The 22437-nt window shown below is 36.4% G+C and overlaps 2 protein-coding genes and 2 pseudogenes across 4 annotated transcripts; 3 read left to right on the top strand and 1 right to left on the bottom strand.

Annotated features, from left to right (window-relative positions):
* The first annotated feature begins 2814 nt into the window (after positions 1-2814).
* Positions 2815-5036, top strand: LOC132066838 (vinorine synthase-like; annotated as a pseudogene).
* A 584-nt stretch (positions 5037-5620) lies between these two features.
* Positions 5621-12327, bottom strand: LOC132068081 (uncharacterized). Of its 3 annotated transcripts, none has more exons than XM_059461544.1 (8): positions 12096-12327; positions 9927-10003; positions 9349-9390; positions 8341-8382; positions 8081-8164; positions 6829-6916; positions 6014-6111; positions 5621-5914 (listed from the first exon to the last, which is right to left on the bottom strand). In XM_059461544.1, the coding sequence occupies exons 1-8, from the start codon at positions 12274-12276 to the stop codon at positions 5894-5896; spliced, it is 633 nt and encodes a 210-aa protein (XP_059317527.1). In that variant the 5' UTR covers positions 12277-12327; the 3' UTR covers positions 5621-5893. The 3 variants fall into 3 exon arrangements, with proteins under 3 accessions (XP_059317527.1, XP_059317528.1, XP_059317529.1); XM_059461545.1 differs by having other exon boundaries at positions 9927-10000; positions 12096-12323; XM_059461546.1 differs by lacking the exon at positions 9927-10003 and having other exon boundaries at positions 12096-12239.
* Positions 12328-12911: 584 nt separating this feature from the next.
* Positions 12912-16619, top strand: LOC132066837 (uncharacterized). The gene is made up of 3 exons (XM_059460038.1): positions 12912-13002; positions 14777-14839; positions 15747-16619. Exons 2-3 carry the CDS (start codon positions 14832-14834, stop codon positions 16390-16392), a joined length of 654 nt encoding a protein of 217 aa, XP_059316021.1. The 5' UTR covers positions 12912-13002; positions 14777-14831; the 3' UTR covers positions 16393-16619.
* A 2550-nt stretch (positions 16620-19169) lies between these two features.
* LOC132066261 (protein FLOWERING LOCUS D-like) lies at positions 19170-21024 on the top strand (annotated as a pseudogene).
* The last annotated feature ends 1413 nt before the right edge of the window (positions 21025-22437 follow it).

Genomic DNA, 22437 nt, shown 5'->3' with positions numbered 1-22437 from the left:
GAGTGCAAGTTCAGTGATATAGTGCATGAGGCGGACGTTGAAGTGAAGCTTGGCACCCAGGTCATACAGAAGAAAGATAGTTTTAAGTATCTTGGGTCTATTATACAAGAAAATGGGGATATTGATGATGATGTCACACACTGTATTGGTGCAGGGTGGATGAAACGGAGGCTTGCCTCCGGAGTGTTGTGTGACAAGAAGGTGCCACCAAAACTTAAAGGCAAGTTCTACAAAGTGGTGGTTAGACCAACTATGTTGTATGGGGCGGAGTGTTGGCCAGTCAAGAAATCTCATGTTCAGAAGATGAAAGTGGCGGAAATGAGAATGCTGCGATGGATGTGTGGGCACACTAGGAGCGATAGGATTAGGAATGAAGTCATCCGAGACAAGGTTGGAGTAGCCTCAGTGGAAGACAAGATGCGGGAAGCGAGGCTGAGATGGTTTGGGCATGTGATGCGGAGAGATGCAAATGCCCCAGTGCGGAGGTGCGAGAGGGTGGCTAGCGACAGTTTGAGAGAAGAGGTAGAGGTAGGCCGGAAGAAGTATTGGGGAGAGGTGATTAGACAGACATGGCGTATTTCACCTTTACCGAGGACATGACCTTAGATAGAGGGTATGAAGGACTCATATTAGGGTAGAAGGCTAGTAGGTAGTCACGTTTATCCTTTCTTACGAGTAGTTTTATTGCTCTATAGTTTCTAGTCTCTTGATTTCTGTGAGTATATGTTGGTTTATAATGGCTTATTTACTTTCATTGTTTTCATTTTCATAATTGCTTTGATTTGTTTGCCCTTATCTGACCTTTCATATGCCTTTTCTTGAGCCGAGGGTCTTCCGGAATGCCCTCCTACCTAAGGTAGGGGGGGTAAGGTCTGCGTACACTCTACCCTCCCCAGACCGCACGTTGTGGGAATTCACTGGGTATGTTGTTGTTGTTTTAAATTTTTATGTGTGTTTTGGAGCGAAAATTGTGCAAACAACTTTTTGAAGTTTTTCGAATTTTAAAAAATTGTGACAATTTTATGTCCAGACAATTTTGCGGAATAATATTCCGGCAAAAAGTGAATAGTAATCATCGCCAAACGGGCACTTAGTATAATTTCAATCCATAAACTATGAAGATTGTCGAAGTAATAGCTTTTGTAAACATTTTCTTCCATGGCAAGAACTAACAATCTGGCTGCGCGCATTACTTTGACCATTAATTAATCAAAATTCATCATACTTGTCCATGATTTCTTCCCCTCCATTAGTAATCAAAACCAGTTTCTTATTAGGCTTGTGATGAATTGAAGGACAAGCCAATTCCTGTATGGATAAACTTTTAATCATGATGGCATCTTGGCATACTAACAGACCAGTAATGTCAATAAGCATCAATCCGAAAAGAAATTTGTAATTGGTTTCTCATTACAATGAATCTCAATAATTCATCACGCTGTGAACATTCAGTATAACAACGATTACGCGAGAAAGTGCAAGAGAAAGGCGCCTTTTTAATCCCCATACTTCGGGGCTGTCATGGGCGTTTTTTAACAGTATCAACAGTTGGCTTCTGCGTTAGGTTTTTATTTTTATTTTACCAATCGTTGTCTTCTGCGTTAGTTTTTTTATTAAATTGGTAATTAAGTTAATAAAAAGGGTACTTTCGTAATTTAACATTCAGGTTAGGGAATTCATGCTTTTAATATAGTATAGATAGATTAATGGGCAGGACTTGAAGATCCTGTCTTTGCTACTCTTGTTCTAAACAGCCCGGACAAGCAATTACAAGAATTAATTGATGAGATTATGGGATGAGTATGATCATGTAAAAGATCATTGATCTCAGAGGCAACATCGAACTGAAAAAAAGTTCATAAATGACCCAAAATGAGAATTTAAAGTCTCATTTGCTTGCAATTAACATAGGTGCTTTTATCTTAATTGTTCAAATCTCATTATTAAGTCTATTTATAATTTAGATTTGAGTCTTAAAACGAAAAAAACACCAAGGAAAGCAAGAAACAAGATTCGAACCCAAGTCAAGAAGAGGAGCTATAAGCAGCCATTTCGTTCGATGCACCCAACTTACTTTTGTTTCGTAAGGTGCCTAATAAAATATATGATCATATCTCAAGATGTATATACATATATTATATATATACACAATTTTTCCGAAGTTAATGGGTGCACGTGGCCTCCTTCCTTCCCATGTGGGTCCGCCTCTGTTGCTAGGTACAAAATGACCTTTATTAGAGTATGCATTATCCCCCAATGCGGGACTTCCCCACATGAACCGAATTTAATCGTGCCGCAATGCAGGTTTTGAACACCGGACGGAAAACAAAAAAAATAAAATCTTATGCATGCATAAAGGTGATACTAGTATGTTATTGTTGTTGAGTACGGTCGGAAATCCTTCGGAAATTTTGGTCGATGGTCTCCATCAGAAATGTTTGTGTTACCTAAAATGCTACACGGACCAATTTGGCCTAATTCCTTTAGGTATAAACATGTACAAATGCATGTCGATCGAGCTATATGTGACTTCTAGTTTTATTAGTGCAGTAGTATCCACTCTTTAAGTATCACATACGAATTCAAAATAGTAGCAAAAGCAGCACATAGCCCACAATATAATTAGTGTTCAATAAATTAAAGTAAACGAGTACCAAATCTAGCGCACATAAATTTATTGAAAGTCTACATTGTCATAAATAATTAGAAGTCAATTTTCATAATATTCCTTCTAAGTTCGTATAGTACAAATAAAGCTAAGCTTATTATACCATTTGGAAAATCACAAGCTAGCAACTAAGTAAGTTTAGCAATATGGAAATCATTATCCTCTCTAAGGAAAAAGTGAAGCCATCCAAACCAACACCTCCAAACCTGAGAAACCACAAATTATGCCTTTTTGATCAACTATCATTTGAAGTATGCATCTCACCTATCTTATTCTACAAAAATAACAACCCACCTTTTGAAATAAATAACATAAATATTGTTGATAATCATCTCAAGAATCCCCTCTCTGAAACTCTAACCCTATTCTATCCGTTTGCTGGCAAGCTCAGTTCAGAATATTCAACTTTCGTGAATTGTAATGATAACGGAGTTCTTTACGTGGAGACTCGCGTAAAGGGCGTTCGCTTGGATGAGTTTCTTCAAAACCCTGATCTCTCACAACTCATTAACTTCCTTCCACAAAATGCCAGCACTAGTAGCAAGTTGAATTATGTACAAGTTCTTGAAATCCTAGTTTCTATACAAGTTACTAGATTTGATTGTGGAGGAGTTACAATTGGTGGAGTCTTGTTTCATAGACTCTTAGATGGAGCTACCATGAGTTAATTTTTCAACACGTGGGCTAAGATTGCACGTGGCAATGATGATGGAGTTGAAAAACTCGTGTCTCTTGATTTCACATCATCATCACTATTGTTCCCACCTCAAAATCTCACTCCGGAGTTATTGGAAACCAAAAATATCTTATTTTTTCAACGAGGGAAATCCCCTCGTAAGAAGATTCCTGTTTGATGCTAGATCAATTGAAGCAATTAAGAAGGAAGTGTCTAGTGAAAATGTGCCTAATCCAACTCGAGTCGAGTCATTAACAACTTTCATTTGGAAGCACATGATTTTAGCAACAAGAGCAGCAAAGGGAATTAGCTCAAGACCATGCATAGTGACACATATTGTGAACTTGAGATCAAGAATCGACCCAAAATTGCCTAATGCTTTTGGGAATTTAGCCTTTGTAGCAAATAGTGATGTTATAGAAATGAGTGAAGTGGAGTTGCCTCACTTGGTGGGGATAGTGAGAGAGATGTTTGAGAATATGAATAGTGAAAACTTGAAGGCCTTGGAAAGTGATGATGCACTTGATAGCATTTTGGATATGGCAACACAAGTTGGGAGCTTGTTGCCAGAATTAGATACTTATAAGTTCTCAAGTTGGTGTAATTTTGGTCTTTATGATGTTGATTTTGGATGGGGAAGCCTATTCTTGTTGCTCCCTTCATTGCCAACTAGTTGCTCCTTCAAAAGTAAAATAACAATTTTAATTGAAATGTAAATTAACAAAATATTTATATAATTTTAGTTTAGTGTCTTTACCCAAATCAACTTAATAATCTTATAAGAATATTATTAAATAATAATTCAAGCACACGTATAAAGTAAAAGATTTTTAAATGTGGCTCCAAAGTTGTCTAAATTATACCAACCACAAAAAGTTACTGCTACATTATATTCGTCTCAAATTATCTGTCGCGTTATTTTTACACACCTATTAAGAAAATATTAATTTGGAGGAGTAGGAGGAGTTTTACGCTTATTTATTTTTAAGATATAATACCTCTTCATTGAATATTTACTCTATTTATGTGTTATATCTCCATAATTGAGATGTTTTGTAATCTTCAAGAACAATTACTATTAAAATTAAAAAGTTGTCATAAAGTTGAAAATGACAAGTAATTTAAAATAACTATTTTACTAATCAAGAATAATTTGAGATGAAGGAAATAAGATCAAAAATATTTTAAAGGGATTAAAATTTACGTTATTTTTTAAATCCGAATTTTTCAATGACTTTTTCTCTCCATTCCCTAAAAAGTTGCCTATCTTTAATTCTGATTGAAGACAATAATCAATGAGCTCTTGGCCCGGGAATGGCCTTCAATTTGGGCCTTACAAAACGTCTCAAAATGTGCCTTTATTAACTAAAATAAATTAGATAGTAGCAACTGAAGCAATATAGAACTAAACAAAAGGCAAATTAATAAAAAAGGGATTCAAAGTGAAAGTTGGATAACACGTGTAACTCCTTCAGGGATAGTAAATGACAAAAATAGCCCTGTGAGGACTACAAAAAAACTCTCATATATATTGGATCATTGAATAAGCAACAAATTATTCTAGTGGAAAATGCGAGAAATGATGGAATTGAGGCTTGGATCCTTAGAAACAATGAGGAAATGATTGAGTTGGAAAAAGATGAGGAGTTTCTATCATGCGCATCTCCAAATCCTAGTGTCCATGCCTCTTGAGTTCAATTTTATTGGATGTCACTACTAAAAAGACGAGAATATGCGACGGACTTCCGGTCAGAATCCATCAGAATTTGGCTAGTCGGTTACGTTTTCAATCGATTCGCTCGGAAACGTCCGCAAAAAAATTCCCATTTTTTAATTGTATATCCTCAAATTGAATAACTAAGGGTGTTTTGGTTTATGGTCTAGTTATGCAGGGATTATTCATACGGTCAATAATAATTTATGAACTCTTACGGGGAGAATAATAGTGTAGGAAGTCATGTTGTGTGTGGAGAGTGCTTACTTTAAAGATGGCTTTGTTGTTGTTATTTTTATTCATGTGTTGTCACTACATATATGTATTGTTGATTGTTATTCGAAGAGCAAACCTCATACGAGTGTTAGTAATGTAGAGTTTAATATATAAGGTCAACCAAAAGCTTTATTAAGTTATGCGGCAATTGGGCCCTACACAACACGAATCCAAATATAATCGGACTCCAATGCCGATACGGGGCGGTGGGAACAAAAAAAAAAAAAAAAAAGTTATGCGGCAATTGTTTCTTCTTTATAATGACTAACAAATATTGGAGTATTAGTTCTACCGAATGAACGGACGAGATTTATTTATTTAATAGCAGTACAAAGTATAAGCTTTGCACAAATTGAATCACATTAAGAAGAAAAATCCTTACATTTACACTAACTAATACATGAAAGAAATAGCATACTCAAATCCTCCAAGCATTTTGAAGGATTGTAACATTTAACATCAAACATATCACAAAAGAACAAATCAAAATCTTCTACATCCTAATGAAATGACCAAATTTGTAGAACCCTTTTTCTCTACCAGCTAGACCTGTCATTATCTAGCTTGAATTTTTTGCAGACTGCAAGGGAAAAAAAAATATAGGCCATGATTAAGAAAGAAAAAAAAAAAACTGTTGATATTGTTTCATATATAACAAAAGGAAGTGTAATAATCTTACAAGTAGTTCATGATCTCCCATAATCTCGTCGATTAATTCTTGTAATGGCTTGTCCTGGCTGTTCGGAACAAGAGCAGCAAAGACAGGTTCTTCAAGTCCTGCGCATAATTATATATGTTTTAAACTGAACCCAGTATTTTCGACCCGGAACATAGTGTGAAAAGCACTAAATTTTCAACAGATACTGAATTTTCATAATGTCAAAAGTGCAATGAGTATAGTGCTAAGAACTTTAAATCCTAGATTTGCCTTTTGAGTATGACCATGTAAAAGATTATCGATCTCAAGAGGCAACATTGAACTGAAAAAACGTTCATAAATGACCAAAATTATCGTTATTGTATCAGTTTAATGCCTTAATTGTCAATGCTATGGCAAGAAGATTACCATAAAAATGATTTGCATTTTTAAAATGTAGTGTTAAATGTTAATGTTATGAGTATCAACAAGATTAGTATGTTGTGGATCAAGTAGCAATCATGCAGCGGGCTGAGCTAGAATAGGAGTTACAGGTTCGGTCAACTCAGTAGCTTTTTGAATATGTATAAATTATTAATTTAGAACCCAGTAACTTTAAAAGACTAGAATCCCGAACGCATAAACTTCAAATCCTGGCTCCGCCTCTGCTGAACCAAGAGAGCATTCTAATACTCATGTGTTTCCCTAATAAAAGTGTCATGACCATCTGTTTTTCCTACTTGATCTCAAGATAATCCTGTATTTCTCTGCCTTTAATGAGTTTCTCTGTTTAGACATAATCATTTCATTAATCTAAAGATCTTCGGCTGAGAACACAGACAAAAAGAATTATTTACCACTTTCTTCAAATGCATCCATAAACATCATCATCTCCTCTCCAGTAAGGCCAGACAGGAAGCAAATTCGTGGAAGCTGTTTAGCAATCTGCATAAATGATGACTCCAAGTTAGAGTAACCATGAGTTTGTCGACAAGCAATTTCGCTATGCTTACACGCTTCATTAACACTTTATATAACTGAGTAAAACACACAGATAAACATATACTTAAACAACAATGGCCACGGGCTAATTCCAAGTTAGTTGGAGTCCGCTATACGATCCTCAATATGCATTTCGCTCCCATTTGGACTTTTTCCATTTTAATTCTCAATAATAATCCGGGGTTCTGTAACAATAGAGGTCTCTACATTTTCTAGTGACATTCGAATCTTTATAGACTAAACAAACTCTGCAAAAACTGGATTCTCAATACCTCGATCTTGTTTACATTAAAAAGATGAACTTATGTTGCTCCTAGATTAAACATGTAAAACTATGTTATTGTTTAGTAATATATAGGGCATTGATATATAGATACATAGAGTATTTAAAACTAAGTCGTGAATTTTTGAAGAAAAACAAGTCAAAAAGCACATAATTTTCAAACCTAGGGTCAAAGGGAAAATGCTTATATGTACTCATAAGAGGCTCTAGACAAAAGACTGGTATTTAAGTGGAGAAGGATAAAGGGCGGATTCATTATTCACCGAATTTCGATCCTTACGCCACAAAAAGAAAGAGGCTGTAGCCTATTTCCGCACCACAGGATGATGTAATAGCATTATTTTAACTTAAAAAGTAGCACAAAACAAGATATTCATGCGCTCTGCAGAATATATTAGGGCCTAGGAGTCATATCATCAACGTTTTTCAAGCTACTTAAGGTATTCTCTATTCCCTATTTGTTATCCTTGATAATCGAGAAATTTGTTATTTTCAGCTTTGAAATTCACCAGCCGGGATTCGAACTCGTAGCATGTGCCTATCACACATCCTGCAATGTTACTACCTTTGCTATTGAACCCAAATCCTAAGGGTTCTTCAATTTACTACTTTTTGTTCTATAAACTGAAGAATCTTTGCTTTTCGAAAACTCAAGCTCACAGCACAACAAAACATGAGCAATATTCATCCATGATCATATCAAAGTTGGGTGCACGTTGTCGTGCGTGCCATTAGCCCCATTATAGTAGTATATATAAGAAGACAATTTCATAACTCAACAGTCCTGTGAGTGCAGAAGCACAGAGATAGTTTTGTTATCCAACCTTTGAAGCATCCAAATTGGGCTGTTTTGTGTTAATTGCTTCCCAAAGTGAGCGAGAAATCATGTCTTCGGTACAAAATATGACCTGCAGCATATGTTGTATTAAAGGCAACTTCAAAGTAAAATGCAAGAAAAAGACATTTAGCGTGAGCGAGAGAACTGGAAACTCGGTACAAAAGCAAATAGTTTATTTATACAGGCTCTCTGGCTTCAGACACTACCATCAATTCGCTAGCAGCGAAGAAGTCTAGTGAAATTTACCTGGAGGAATTCACCATCCATCTCCTTCAAAAGCTGCTGTATCTGCAACAAGAAAAATGTAGCTGCATCAGTTATTGATATGGGAATACCGAGGATGCAATTTTCTAAGTTTATCTTCCAGGAAGCATGTTGTACTCGCCCTAAAATTACTTCTATCTACATTACTTTATTTGTTTTGCCTTCTTATCCTACTAATATGTAAAGCATTCAACAACAAACAACAACATTCCCAGTGTAATCCCACAAGCGGGGAAATATGTAAGCATTCAAGGAACATAATTTTTGTTCCTTTCCGAGTACCATCCGAAACACTGATTCACCGATGGTGAGTAATGTTATCACACATAGTGGCATACGCAGGATTTTTCATAAGCGGTGTCAACATTTGGACAAATCAACAAATGAATAGATCACTATAATGACAAACTGTGTCATTTTTTATATGTATACCCAATATTGTCATTTTGCGTATTATCTATATATACATATCTAGTAAGAAAAATCGAAGAAGCGGTGTCTCGTGACACCGCTTGGGACAAGGTATATCTGCCCCTAATCACACACAAAAAATATATGCCAGTAATGAGTGCACTGTAGTATCTGGGAATTCAACGCTCAAGAGAAAGAAAATGGAAAAGAACTTGAGTTACTAAAACAGAAATAAAGGTAAGAGACATTTAGGTTATGATAACCTAAACAAGAGAGGAAGATCTAGATGTTGGAACGAGTAAATAAAAAGACTTCATCGTATAAAAGAGAACATGCAGTTGACTGATCCTACTTATTAGAAAGGGTTGTCAAAAGTTATGTTGCTCGGACAAGGGTTGTCAAAAGTTATGTTGCTCAGACTCTTCAAAAATGTTGATGGGTGCGTGTCGGATCCTCCAAAAGTAGTGCATTTTTGGAGGATCCAACACGGGTGCGACAACATTTTAAACTCAAAAATATTGCTGACACTGCATGAGACCTAATCCGAACGTGGAAAAGGTAATCAGTAATAGAAATTACCTTTGCTGCCTCGTCCACTTCAAAGCCCAGCAACAACAAAGCCTGTAAAATGGGTCATTTAGGCTTTCGTTTAAGACAAAAAATTCGAGCAAAGTATAGCAGAAAAACACCAAATGTATGCTAATCTTTCAAGAATCTTTCAGCTTGAAAAGAAAACATTTGAAGGCCATCCAAAAACTGCCATCATCTGGTATTTTAATACATCTTACGAGTCACAAAATCTCGAAAATTTCAGTTCCTTCAGAAATGCCGGAAAATTTGAATTCTCTAACATTTCAAATGACAATATTACATATGTCGTCTCTTCTCTGTCCATGTTTGTGTGTATAACAAAATGGTTAAAAATACAAGGAAATGTTCATTAAGCTTGTACTCAAATGAGCTCCACAACGGAAAACAAGATAAAAGAAGCTATTAGCAGCTTAGGCAAGAAATGCTTTAATGTAATAGATTTGATAAGAACTTAAAAAATTCTGACACACAGTTTCAAAATAGTTCCCACATAGATCAACCAAATTAAATGGAAAAATACGAATAAAATGACTGATGCTACTGTAAAATAACTAACCAGAACTTACAGGTGGACCATATTTTGGGTCTTCGGGATTTACAGAAACAAACTTAGAATCTTCAAGAATCTCAGAGGGAAGACCTGCTAGAGGGCATCGTAAAGAACGAACTGGTCAATAGAAATTGTATGAAAACAAAACAGATTCCCAGTAGCTTTTGTTAAGACTTTGTATTTGTATTAACTAATCTATTAAATATGTATAAATATTTATTTGCGAACCTAATAACTAAGACGAGCTATGGGTTTGGTGATAGTTTAAAACCCATAAACTTCAAATCCTTTCTCCACCATTGTTTAGCATAACACACCCTCCATCTCATATTGATAAGCCTATTTGGCTCATCGAGGGGCCAATTATCAGCTTTTAGAGTCTAGAATTACGCAAACCTTCTTAAAAAAAAAATTAGATATATAGAAACTTCAATAAACTCACAAGTTGTTGCTCTTCCCTTTTCGAAATGGCGAGAAAGATTATGTGGAATTGTTAGTAAAAATTGTTTGGTCAACTGTCAGAACGCAAAATAATTCAAACATTCTGAGAATAGAAAGATTTTTTTTTTTTTTGATGACATGGGAACCCGCAGCCGCTACCCTTCGGGTGCGCGCGGGGGTAAACCCGGCCGTGCAATAGCTCACAAACCACACAGAAGAGGTAACCCGCATTAGGCAAGCCCCGTGCGACGAGCTCGACCCAAAAGACAAATCCTCTGCTGTCGTAGGCAGGGGGTTTCGAACTTGAGACCTCCATTATGAAAGCCCCATGCTCAACCAATTGAGCCACCCTTGCGTGTTAGAAAGATTTTCTTTAACTAGAAAGCTGATTCTACTATGTCATTATCTAGCCATTTGAAACTAATACAACAACAACAACGTACCTAGTGAGATCCCACACAGTGCGGTCGGGGAGGGTAGAATGTATGCAGACCTTACCCCTACCTTGGGAGGTAGAGAGGCAGCCGTTTGAAACCAATATTACTTCATAATAAAAGGAAGTTGATCATCGACTATTGGTTATGTTGCTCGGACCCTCAAAAAATGTTGTCATATCTGTGTCAGATCCTTTAAAAATGTGTATCTTTAGGATCTGACTCACACCTCACGGTACTTTTGAAGAGCCGAGCAACATAGAGGATCAGTAAGTTTGAATTGCTTCTGTTACAGATCACTAGCAGCAGCATAAAATAAGAAGCTTAAGTACATAAATGAAGGTAGTTGGAGGAAATTTAAGGTAAAAGTGGAAACTTTTACAGAGTGGAATAGATAGTTAAAGAAATCACACATACAGATGACATAAAAAGTTTAGTTTAAATTGCTAGATCCTTTCAAAACTTTCTATTTCTCTGTCCTACTTCATATGACACTATTACTACTTAAAAGAATCAAACTTTTTCTTTTACTACGATTCTTCCAAGTATTCCCTAAACACTTTTAAGTGTAAACGATTACAATTTGTAATATTTTAAATTTTTTGTGTAGCTTCCAAATAAGTGTTATTCCCTTTGTTCCAGTTTATGTGATACACTTTCCTTTTTAGCTCGTTCCAACAAGAATGACACACCTCTAAATTTGAAAAAAATTAGCTTTACACTTTCCATTTCACCCTGGGGAGCTTTTATAACCGTTACGGTATGTTTAAGGTCAAAAAGTTTCAAAAGTTTATAGCCACATATGCGATGACATATTTTAGATCACAAGTTTCAAAAATCTTCATTTCTTTCTTAAACTCCATGACGATTCAAAGTACGACACATAAATTGAACGGATATCCAAAAATTGTGAAATTATGTCCAAATTGAGACCAAAAATGAGATCTTTTGACCCTCCTAATCTGAACCCCATCATTCTTTTATCTTATGAAGCCACAATCTTGCAAATCTAAACATCAAGAACCAAATAAAAATCAATTCTTTAACCAAATTACAAACTCAAACTCTCAAGTGGGAACAAAATAGTGGTAAATTTCTGATTTTGACCTTCCTAATCCAAACCCCATCATTCTTTATCTTATAATGCCACAATCTTGCAATTCTGAACATCAAGAACCACATAAAAATCAATTCTTTAACCAAAAGAGAGGTAAATTTATGAACAAAAAAACAAGGTAAACATACAAACAAACAAAAAAAGAATGAGAAAGACAACAGTAAAGTTAGAATTTTGACAAGAACAAACAAACCTGCATCATCAGAAGATGCTCTGGGGAGTTGTACCTTAAGCTTCAAATGGTGACTATTTTGGGTGGATAAAAAAGCTGAAATATGGGAATTCTTGAAATAGTTTGATAAAATTGGTTGCTTATTATAATGAAAGCCACAGTAGAAATTTCCATAGCTTAAACTGATTGAAGAAGAAGCCATTACTTATCAGTTATTCCCCACTTTCCCTCTCTTTTTCTCTAGTTATTATTTACTGTTAAGAGCATTATCTGTTTGCTATCCTTTTTCTATTTTACCTTTAGGATTTTGCTTGAAAATGACAGAAATGGTCCCTTATGTTTGAAGATAGGTTCAAAATACGAAATATTTATGTGTTACAAATCATCTGATTAAGCGTGAGATATAAAGTTTAAAATTAAATTACTATCAAATAAAGAATTGTATCCTTTTTCTTAGGACGAACTAAAAAAAAAATGTATTACATTAGTACAAAAAGAGTATCATTAAGGAATACATTATTTTGGATGTTCACATAGTGATAGAAAAAAATATTTGTCCTCAAATTAACTTAACTTACTCTGATTAAGTGATTTAATATGATAAAAAAAATATTAACATTTTGTGTGGTGTAAGCATTGGTATGGACTGTAGTAAATGTATCACATGCTTCTTTTATATCATCTCTTTTTTTTTTTTTTTTTATCATCACAATTAACTAAATATTTTTTACGTTATTTATTATTTAATCATAATTAATGAATGCACCAAAAGGTGTAATTTGTCTTTATCACTTGCCTGAGGGTATAGACAATTTACTGATTCTATATAAATTTGCCAAAAATAGGAAAAGACAGAAGAAAGCTTCAAATCAGCTCATAATCTGAAGATGGTTACCAAATTTCATACTTTTATTTTCTAGTTTGATCTGTAAGTTAAAGATTTCATCTTTTTTTCATAATACTGTACCTCTATGCTGAGTTTATGGAAAAGGGCAAGTTTTGATTATGTTAAATTTTTGGTTAATAGTATCATTGATAGTGAAAATGAGCTAAAGATTTAATTTTGAGAAATGGGTTCTTGTTTCTTGGTGGTTATTTAGTTACTCCCTCCATTCCATAATAAGTGATTTTTTAGGTTTTTTTTCAAAATAATAGGTGCTTTAGGATTTCTAGAATGCTTTGAGCAAATTCTTCCAAAATTGTCCTTATTTAAATAATCAAGATTTATCAACTACCTTTTTTTTCTTGGCATTTAATTATGTAAGTACAATTTGATTAGGGGTAAGTTAGTAAAAACACTGCTAATTTTTTTGAGAGTGAAGCATTTCTCAGGGGGTGTGCATGACCTAAAAGAACCATTTATTATGGAATGGAGGGAGTATTTACATTTACTGACTGAACTGCCTAGAATATTCTGGGTTTTGGGGAAATTAAGGTTTCTTGATTGTCATGTAATCTCGTTTTTGTTCATTCATTTCCAAGTTATAGGCAGTGGTGGTGGTGGGGTGGGGTGGGGTGGGGGGGTGCTAGTGATGGAAGAAGAAATGAAGGGGAGGGGATGGGAGGGGAGGAGTTAAATGGGCCGGGAGCGCTGAGGTGGCATGTCACGTGGGGTTGGGCATCCAACTAGGACAGCCTTAACAGAGCACCAACATGTCAGTGTCATGTGGGATTGAGCATCCAACTAGGACAGCCTTAATGGAGCACCGTAATGTCAGTGCCATGTCGGATGGGGCATCCATGTGGGATACCCCTAACGGAGCAACAAAGTGTCAGTGCCACGTGGGATTGAGCATCCACCTAGGACAGCCTTAACAGAGCACCAAAATGTCAATGCCATGTGGGATTGGGCGTCCACCTATGATATCACTAATGGAGGAGAAGGGGTATATCTGAGCCACTTCAATAACATCAGGGTGGTTTTGTACGAAAAGTATAATGGAGAGTAAAGTTGATCCTTTTCGCATGATGGAGGGGCAAATTTGACGCTTTTTCCTTTCGTTTTTATTCATTCATTTCCAAGTTATAGGACTTTTTGCTAAGTTTACATGTATTATTAAAACAGATTACTTAGGCATACAGGAAATATATAGAAAACTTATAGTGGCTTTGTATTAAGAAGTGCACCATTTATGAATTTATGGGTTCTGGATTCTAGAAAAGACAGCTTACCGAGTTTTGAATAAATCATTTATACATATTAAGTGGATTTCTTAACACAAGTATAGTGTTTTGGTCAAAGTTACTAGGTTCTACTGTACTCCTAACTAGAACTCTAGCTCCGCCCTTGGATCCCCCATCTAAAGTCGTGCATGATACTTTTTCAACGTAGCAAAATGCTCTTCAAAATATTGCTTGTAAGGTTTGCTTGAATTTCATATTAAATTTTGTACGTTTGGCGGAGAGCTCGCAGAAATGTTGTTTCAGGAATGTGGTCTTACCAAGATATTAATTGAAAACCACTAAATGACTTATGCACTTTGGGTCTGATTTAAGGCTTCTTCAGCAGATTTGCATTTTTAGAACAATTTGAAGTTAAATGGAGTTCTTACTTCTTAGATATCGATGCTTTGTGAAATCTTGTGCACCCTATGCGTGGATGGCATAGTCATGTGATATCTGCAGCTTATTATTTGCTGTATATTCGTAGGAAAATATGAAGAACTAGGGAAAAAAACTGACGGCTGCTATTCAGTTTCCAGGTTCTGTGTGTGAACTGTCTATCAACTTCAAATTGGCTATCTGTGGACATGATATATGTTCAGGTAAATGTTTAATAAAAAGGCAACAATGGATTGTGTCTCTTTCTTCTCTGTTTTATTTTTCTTAAGAAAATAGTGCAACCTATTGACTACCTCCGCGACGAATTTGTGTCCTGTTCGTAAAATGGAGGGTGGTTCTTGTTCCTAGATGATTTTTTGTTATAGTATAAGGAATCTATGTTGCTCAGACTCTTCAAATAGTCTGTTGGTTGTGTGTCAGATCCTCCAATCGCTATGCATTTTTGGAGGAGCCGACGTAGGTGCGGCAAAATTTTGGGAGGGGTCTAAGCAACATTGTAAGGAATCATGAGAAGCTGCAATTTCAAGTTCATGATTTTCTTAAGAGATGAATGATAATGGATGAAGTCCATATATCACTTTGGCCCATCTTGATTGATTCTATTATTCGAATGAAAAGTGTACAAAACTGAACTTCTTTACTCTCTTTTTCTCTATGGTCTAAGAACTTTTTTTTGGATGATCAAGAAAAAATGTCTAGAGCCGACCCTTTGGACCAACCGCAGCCTTCGAAACTTGGAGATGCCCCTTTACCATTCTCCACTTAATTACTAGACTTAGTTCGCTTAGGGCTCAAACTGTGACCTAAGTCTCAAGTCCCTCAAAATGCTATGTTTTTTGTACTAATTAATTTTGTTTTTTGTAAGTTCAACTTAAACTTGTCTGCATGAACTGCTTACTGCCACTGATTGAACTGCAGTCACCGACAGGAGCAGCGCTAAAATCATTAGATCAAACTGCTTGTGCAAGAATAGCTTACTTGGCATTTTGTAGTATTTAATGCTAAGTACCTGCCTGAATATTCCTGTAAATTTTATATACTCTGTTACTCTAAACACCAACTTTTAACTTATATATGAGATGTTTAAAAATTGTTTTCTCATACCACCAGTGATGAAGAACATTTGGTGTTCAAGAAAATGCATGCGTTTTCCACAGTGGATGGCTTTGTATCGATAACCGAGTCCTTAGCAGACATGATAAAGTTCCTTGCAAACGAGCCCTCAGCAGGGCTTTTCCACGTTCAACAACATACACAGAATACGGTGCCCAACCTTATCCATCTCAATAACAATATGGAGGAAAAATCTCGTCAAGTGACTTTGCACACAGCCGATTCAGAGGATTCCATCGTCATGGTCAGGTCAATGAAAGAGTGTGGCTTCTCAATTGCTAATGAAATGATTAAAGATCTCAGACATTCCCTAGCTATCATGTCTGAGAAGAAGCTGAGAAGTGGATTTATAAGTAATAGACCAAGTTCAAGTTTCCGGATAGGGAGAACTATCTCTTGGAATCCTGCTACTTGGGGTCAACAAAATACATGTCCGGAACCAGATGGTGAGAGGAATGTTGGTTATATTTCAAATGTTTTTAAGTCAGCAAAAGAAAAAGCTAGTAGCTTCAAGTGGCCTCAGATGGAGTCCATAGAATTTAAACCAGCAAAGAATGAAGCATCTTTGCCTGACCAAGATGAGCAATCTGTGACCTGTTCGAATGATGCGCCATTAACGGCAGATGCCAGAGGTCAACGGTGAAACGTTGCTGTTCTCAAGCCAAACTGTTGATGTGCTACAAGACATGTGCAGGTAAATGAAAGCACGTCCAATGATCGAATTTTCTTTATCAGAAAACTATGAGGAGTTTAGGCTGATAGAGACGCAAAACTCGAGTGGTCGGGATGAACGGTCAATAGAGGCGGAGTTAAGATTTTGAATTTATCGGCCGTGGATTCTAGAAAAAATACCTTACTGAGTTCTGAATAAATTATGTATACATATTAAATGATTTTTTTAACACAAATACAGGGTCTGGTTAAAGCTACATGATTCTGCCGAACCCTCATGTCTAACAGGAGCTCCGCACCTGAGGGGCAATCATAATGCTGGTCCTGGAGAAGATGACTAACGTTGAATGGCTTTAGCTCGATATTGCTTTGAACCAGAACGATTCTTTTCCTTTGGAAGCGACTTGATCTGTACCACGTTTGATGAGTCTCTGTACTATAACACAAAACGTTGAAGTGAGAGATTATCATAGTGTTCAAAGGAGAAGGGAAGATGAAGCTTGAATCTAACAATAGTCTAATTATCTTTGTACCTTGGGGAATCTATCTTTGTAAAAATGTTTTTACTTGATGCTCCATATCGTTGTTGGATTCTTTAGCTTGTGTCATTATTCAAAACTCTCACCAATGCATTTTGTCTTAGGCAAAGGGCAGGTGTAAATTTGATAATCCTGATCTATAATCTACTTATAAAACTTATCATTTCCACGCAAGTAAGCTTAAATCTCTAGAATTTTTCACATCATATATGTGATGTTGAGAACAGTGTTGTCAAAGGCTCCTTTAAGGCGTGCTTAAACCCTGAAGCTCAGAAAGGCGCTCATGGAGGGCGCTTCGCCTCGCTTAAGCTGAGCTCAAGGCAAGGCACTAAAACGTGTGCCTCATTGCCCATGAATTCTATGATGAATCGAGTAGTATTAAACAACAAATATAATTGGCAAATGAGTTGTATTAGTTAAGGAAAACATTATGAATCAACTACTTGGTATTTTGTCTTGAATTACATATATATTTCTATTTTTTCCCTTCATTTCGCCTTATTAAACCAAAGCCCACACTTCAATTGCACTCTACGCTTAAAGCCCCCAACAAACATGGAGCGCCTTTTTAGAGCTTTTCGCCTTTGACAACACTGGTGGCACAACTCTTTAAGATTTTCTTGAAGTAGATGGGACCAGTTTAATGAGCAGGAATTCCTTTTGCATTGAGGTGTAACCTCACTTGCACTTCCATAATTAAGTAAACTACTAAAATTCCAATTGAGCAACTCCATTTATTTGAAGTTGCTAAAAGGTGAGCTTTTAACTTGATCCATCAAGATTTATGAGATATTGGCACCAAATAATAGATTTAATATGTGCAACAAGATGGTTGTTGGTTGAAGATGAAGACGAAATAGACGTTTTGCAATTGATGCTTGTATCATGCACGTTATGAAGAGGCAGACTGCCTCATCAACAACTAGTTTTGGAGTGTGCTAGCAGTTTGAGCAGAATGTTTAAGCATGTTACAACACATTCACAGAATAGATCAAGAAAATCAAAATTTTCAAATTGCACTTATCCTCATTAACTATAGTCCATAAATATAAAAGACTGTTCTTACATTTTAGCAATAGCAAACTATTACATGCACAAAAGTACAGTACACAATCCTTTTGCTCTTTAGCTAAAGAAAGAACTGCTCGAATACAGTTTCTGGGTCGATATTCGCTATCAGTGCACTAATTTTGTTTTCCCCTCACTTGGACAAGAGAGTAAGAGCCTCCACCAAGAAATTGGCACCTCACGATTCCAACAGTAACGTCCTAAAATTGATATATGCAAGGGAATTACAACTCCAGACTTATAAAACCTATTAAATTGAGTGATTTCTTCCACTGGTTTCAAACTCACTGATCGAGTCGCTAAGTATGTACAGCGCTTGCAGACAATGAGCAAAAGAGTTGATTGTCACCAATAACCGGATCCCTATCACCTGCAAGCCACAGCATCAAGCTCGTTAATCAGATCTATGTTAACTGTAATCGCACTATCATAAATCTAGGTGCTTTTTAAGACAGCTATTATAACACAATCATACAAAAGATATTCTAGTTCTCATTGACCATACTAATTTGCTGCGACAAGGATAGTATGATCGTAAAGGCTCATAAAGATGCCCAAGAGCTGTAAGATTCTAATGAGCAAAGAGAAAAGATGACATAACGATAATTACTATAGAAGATCCAAGTAATACCAAACTTTCTGCTCCACAATTTGTGCTGGAAGACAAAGCACGTGTGCCCGTGCTATCTTCATAAGTATTTGAAGCATGGATAAGCTAGCTACCATCAGCCAATATCATTCCTCCAACACTAGGATTACGAGGGGTAAAACCAGTGACACCAACTCCAAAGTTATCACCAATGTTTGAATTTGGACGCACAGATCCCTTATCACTACCCGGTTGTTTAGACCCAATGTTGTCATTTACGAGAATATTCGGTCTTGGAGGAAGTGAAGATCCCTTTGAAGCCGTAGAGATGCCAGATTCTTATATTCCAGAGACATAGAGTTAGAGCTGCTGCCAACAACATTAGTTCCGACATTACAAAAAGAACTAAGATCTATGTTTACTGTAAGTTTTTCGTGCTGGCATAAATTTAAGTGTTGTTTCAGACACAAGCTATTATAACACAATCATACAAAAGATATTAAAGTTCGCATTAACCATGCTAATTTGCTAAAATAGTAGAGGCTTATAAAGATGTCCAACAGCTGTAAGATTTTAATGAGCAAAGAGAAAAGATGACATTAAAGATATTACCATAGAAGAGCCAAGTAATGCAAAGTTTCGGCTTCCACAATATCCTAGTCTTTTACCAAACACCGCAATTTGCGCTGGGAGATGAAGCACATGTACCTTGTGCTATCTTCATAAGTATTTGAAGCATGGATAGAGCACGTATACAGTAATTCTCTCAGTAATGTCAATGAACAGTTTGCATTGCTGTCTTCATCTTCTTCTGGTCAATTTAGCAAAGCCCAAGTGGAAAGTTCCAATTTTGCAAACACAAACCTTAATTCTAACGTTGTTAATAGTTCAAATTCGAGAAGGCGAGATGTTTCCGATGAGATTATTTCTTATAAACAAAGAGTCAACCTCTGAGGCATTGATTGTTGGGTTTCCAAGTGATTGGTTAACCAATGAAGAAATTGAAGTTGGGGTTGTATCTGTAGTTGGCGGAATAGAAAAGGTTAATTACATTTTAATCAGAAATCATATTATTACCAAATGGCATGAAAATGTGTCGAATTGGGTGACGAAAGATATGTTTGTTGATGTTATACCTAAACGCTTTAGTGGGTTATTAGATTCTGCTTATAACTACTTGGTATGATATGGGTATATTAATTTTGGGTTGACATCGGTCATTAAGGACATGATACCAATTGATCCAAGTAAGGGTAGAGTGATTATTATCGGGACAGGACTTGCTGGGTTGGCGACCTTGTCGTTTGGGTTTAAGGTAACTGTTTTGGATGGACGAAAGCGTGCAGGTGGAAGGGTGTATACGAAAAAGATGGAAGGACGGAATAAGATGGCAGCTGCTGATTTAGGACAGAGTGTTTTGACAGGTACACTAGGGAATCCGATCGGTCTCTTGGCATGACAACTTTCATATAAACTTCATAAGGTGAGAGACGAATGTCCGCTCTATCGTGCCAAAGGAAAGCCTGTAGACAAGGATTTGGATCAAAAAGTGGAGGTTTCCTATAACCGGCTTTTGGATAAGGCAAGTAAGCTTAGGCAAGGAATTTCTCGGGATGTCTCTCTTGGAGCTGTATTGGAGACTTCCCAAGAGGTTTCTGGCATGAGTGATGAGGAGATGAGCTTATTTAACTAGCATCTCGCGAATCTGGAATTTGCAAATGCAGGTTTGCTTTCAATTCTTTCCTTATCATTTTGGGACCAAGATGGCCCCTATGATATGGGAGGGGATCACTGCTTCTTGCCTGGTGGAAATGGCAGATTAGTTCAGGCACTGGCTGAAAATATACCTATTAGTTTTGAGAAAACTGTGCATACCATTCGTTATGGTAGTGACAGTGTGCAGGTTGTTGCTGGGCGCCAAGTATTTGAGGGAGATATGGCATTGTGCACTGTTCCTCTTGGAGTTTTGAAGAGTGGCTCTATCAAGTTCATCCCAGTGTTGCCTCAGCGGAAGCTGGACACAATAAAAAGATTGGGTTTTGGGTTGTTAAATAAGGTTGCAATGCTTTTCCCATATGTGTTTTGGGACACCAATGTTGATACATTTGGTCATGTTGTCGATGATGCTAGGTGTCGGGGGGAATTCTTTTTGTTCTATAGCTATGCAACAGTTGTTGGTGGGCCCTTATTGTTAGCTCTAGTCGCTGGAGAAGCTGCACACAAGTTTGAGATCATGTCCCCTACTGATGGAAAGCCTGTAGATAAGGATTTGGATCAAAAAGTGGAGGTTGCTCATAACAGGCCAAGCAATATCGGGCAAGAAGTTATCAGGATGTTTTTCCGAGGAATGAAGATCCCTTATCACAAACTAGTGGAGGCGCCAAATTCTTATTTTCCAGAGGCGTAGAGCTAAAGCTGTTGGCGGCTACATTAGCTTTAATAACCCCAGCAGATAAAGTTGTTCTGTTGCTTCTGCGAACTCTTTCAGCCTTCCTGAGAAACAAATTAAACAAGGGATCCATGAAAAAGCTGAAATGTAATCTGAACAAGAAAAAGAAAGGACATGCTACAGGAAAGAAATAGGAATGAAGAAGCTAAAGAGAGGGGATACCTGTCTATTTTTTGCTTGAGAGTGGTTGCTCTTGACTTTCCAACACCTATTTCAGCACAAAATATAAGAAATGTTAGGCTCAAGTCCAATCACAGTTGCAAAAAGAGAGACAAAGAAAGTTGCTCAACCCCCCCCCCCCCCCCTCTCTCCTACAACACACACAAAGAGAAAGTAAAATAACACACATATATACTAGTTTTTGGACTGCGTTGCACATATATACTATGTCAATTATTAAAAACTTCTTAAAACGACATAAATATTATCAAAACATATCTGTGATGATTAACGTGAAATTTGAAGGCAAAAGATAACAAGCTTAAATTGATGAATAGTGAGTCTATTCGGCCGACTTAATATATTGTTAAGCTCAAACTTATTAGATCTATTAGCTCGAAATTGAACAACTACATTTAGTTAGATAGGTATGATGTAACACAAATTGTAATGTCACAATTGACAGAAGTTTCTCAAGTCATGCTTAGTCATTATCTTCATAGCAATAATAGCGAGCATTGTCTTTCCAACAATTCTAACGTTTCATTTAAATCTGTCGGAAATGACTTAGTCACACCACAAACAAAATACAATACAGATACTTGCTCTTTATTCATATTGTGCCCAGTCAAACACTACTATATAAGATCGGACGAAAGAAGTAATATAAACTTTGACCATAATTCTTGAAGCATGAAGCTAACAAAGGGAAAGTCAATATCACGAAGTTAAAACTTCATAAAGAGTCAGGGTGGGGCCGCGCAGTCCTAAATTGGTAATGTCTTGATGGAACTCAAATATTTGGGTTTTGGCATTAGCTCGTATGAATGATTAGCACCATTGACCTCAGTAATGATTAGCACCATTGACCTCATATGAAAAGCACATGTTCAACTTGGACAATATTTCCATAGAAGTCCACACTAAAGAAAAAGTTGAATAAAGCTTCAATAATGTCGTGTTTGTAACATCTCTCTGCTCACAAAATCAATCAACATGAGAGCTCAAGAAACCGATCGAAAATGACGCAAGAAAATGAATAGAAAAATCACTTATTTTTCGAGAAAATATTCTCTTGTGAAAAACACCGTCACACCAAACACACCCTAAATTGTAGTATAAACTTTGTAAAGTTGGACTATTTTTGAAGCCCATTCAAGGGCCCAACATACTAAAGATAATATGAAAAGCCCATATTCAACTTGGACTAAT

This window comes from Lycium ferocissimum, chromosome 8 (genome assembly GCF_029784015.1).
Source record: "Lycium ferocissimum isolate CSIRO_LF1 chromosome 8, AGI_CSIRO_Lferr_CH_V1, whole genome shotgun sequence".
Classification (NCBI taxonomy): domain Eukaryota; kingdom Viridiplantae; phylum Streptophyta; class Magnoliopsida; order Solanales; family Solanaceae; genus Lycium; species Lycium ferocissimum.
The sequence above is the reverse complement of the archived record's forward strand: the minus strand, read 5'-3'. Positions and strand labels throughout refer to the sequence as shown.

Bases quoted from the DNA above. Each gene is read 5' to 3' on its own strand.
- LOC132068081 (XM_059461544.1), bottom strand. From the start codon at position 12,276: ATGGCTTCTTCTTCAATCAGTTTAAGCTATGGAAATTTCTACTGTGGC. The intron at 8,383-9,348 runs GTAATTTCTATT...TTCTTGTTGCAG, and splicing joins AAGTGGACGAGGCAGCAAAG to ATACAGCAGCTTTTGAAGGA. The intron at 6,917-8,080 runs GTTGGATAACAA...TCATTTATGCAG, and splicing joins CCAATTTGGATGCTTCAAAG to ATTGCTAAACAGCTTCCACG.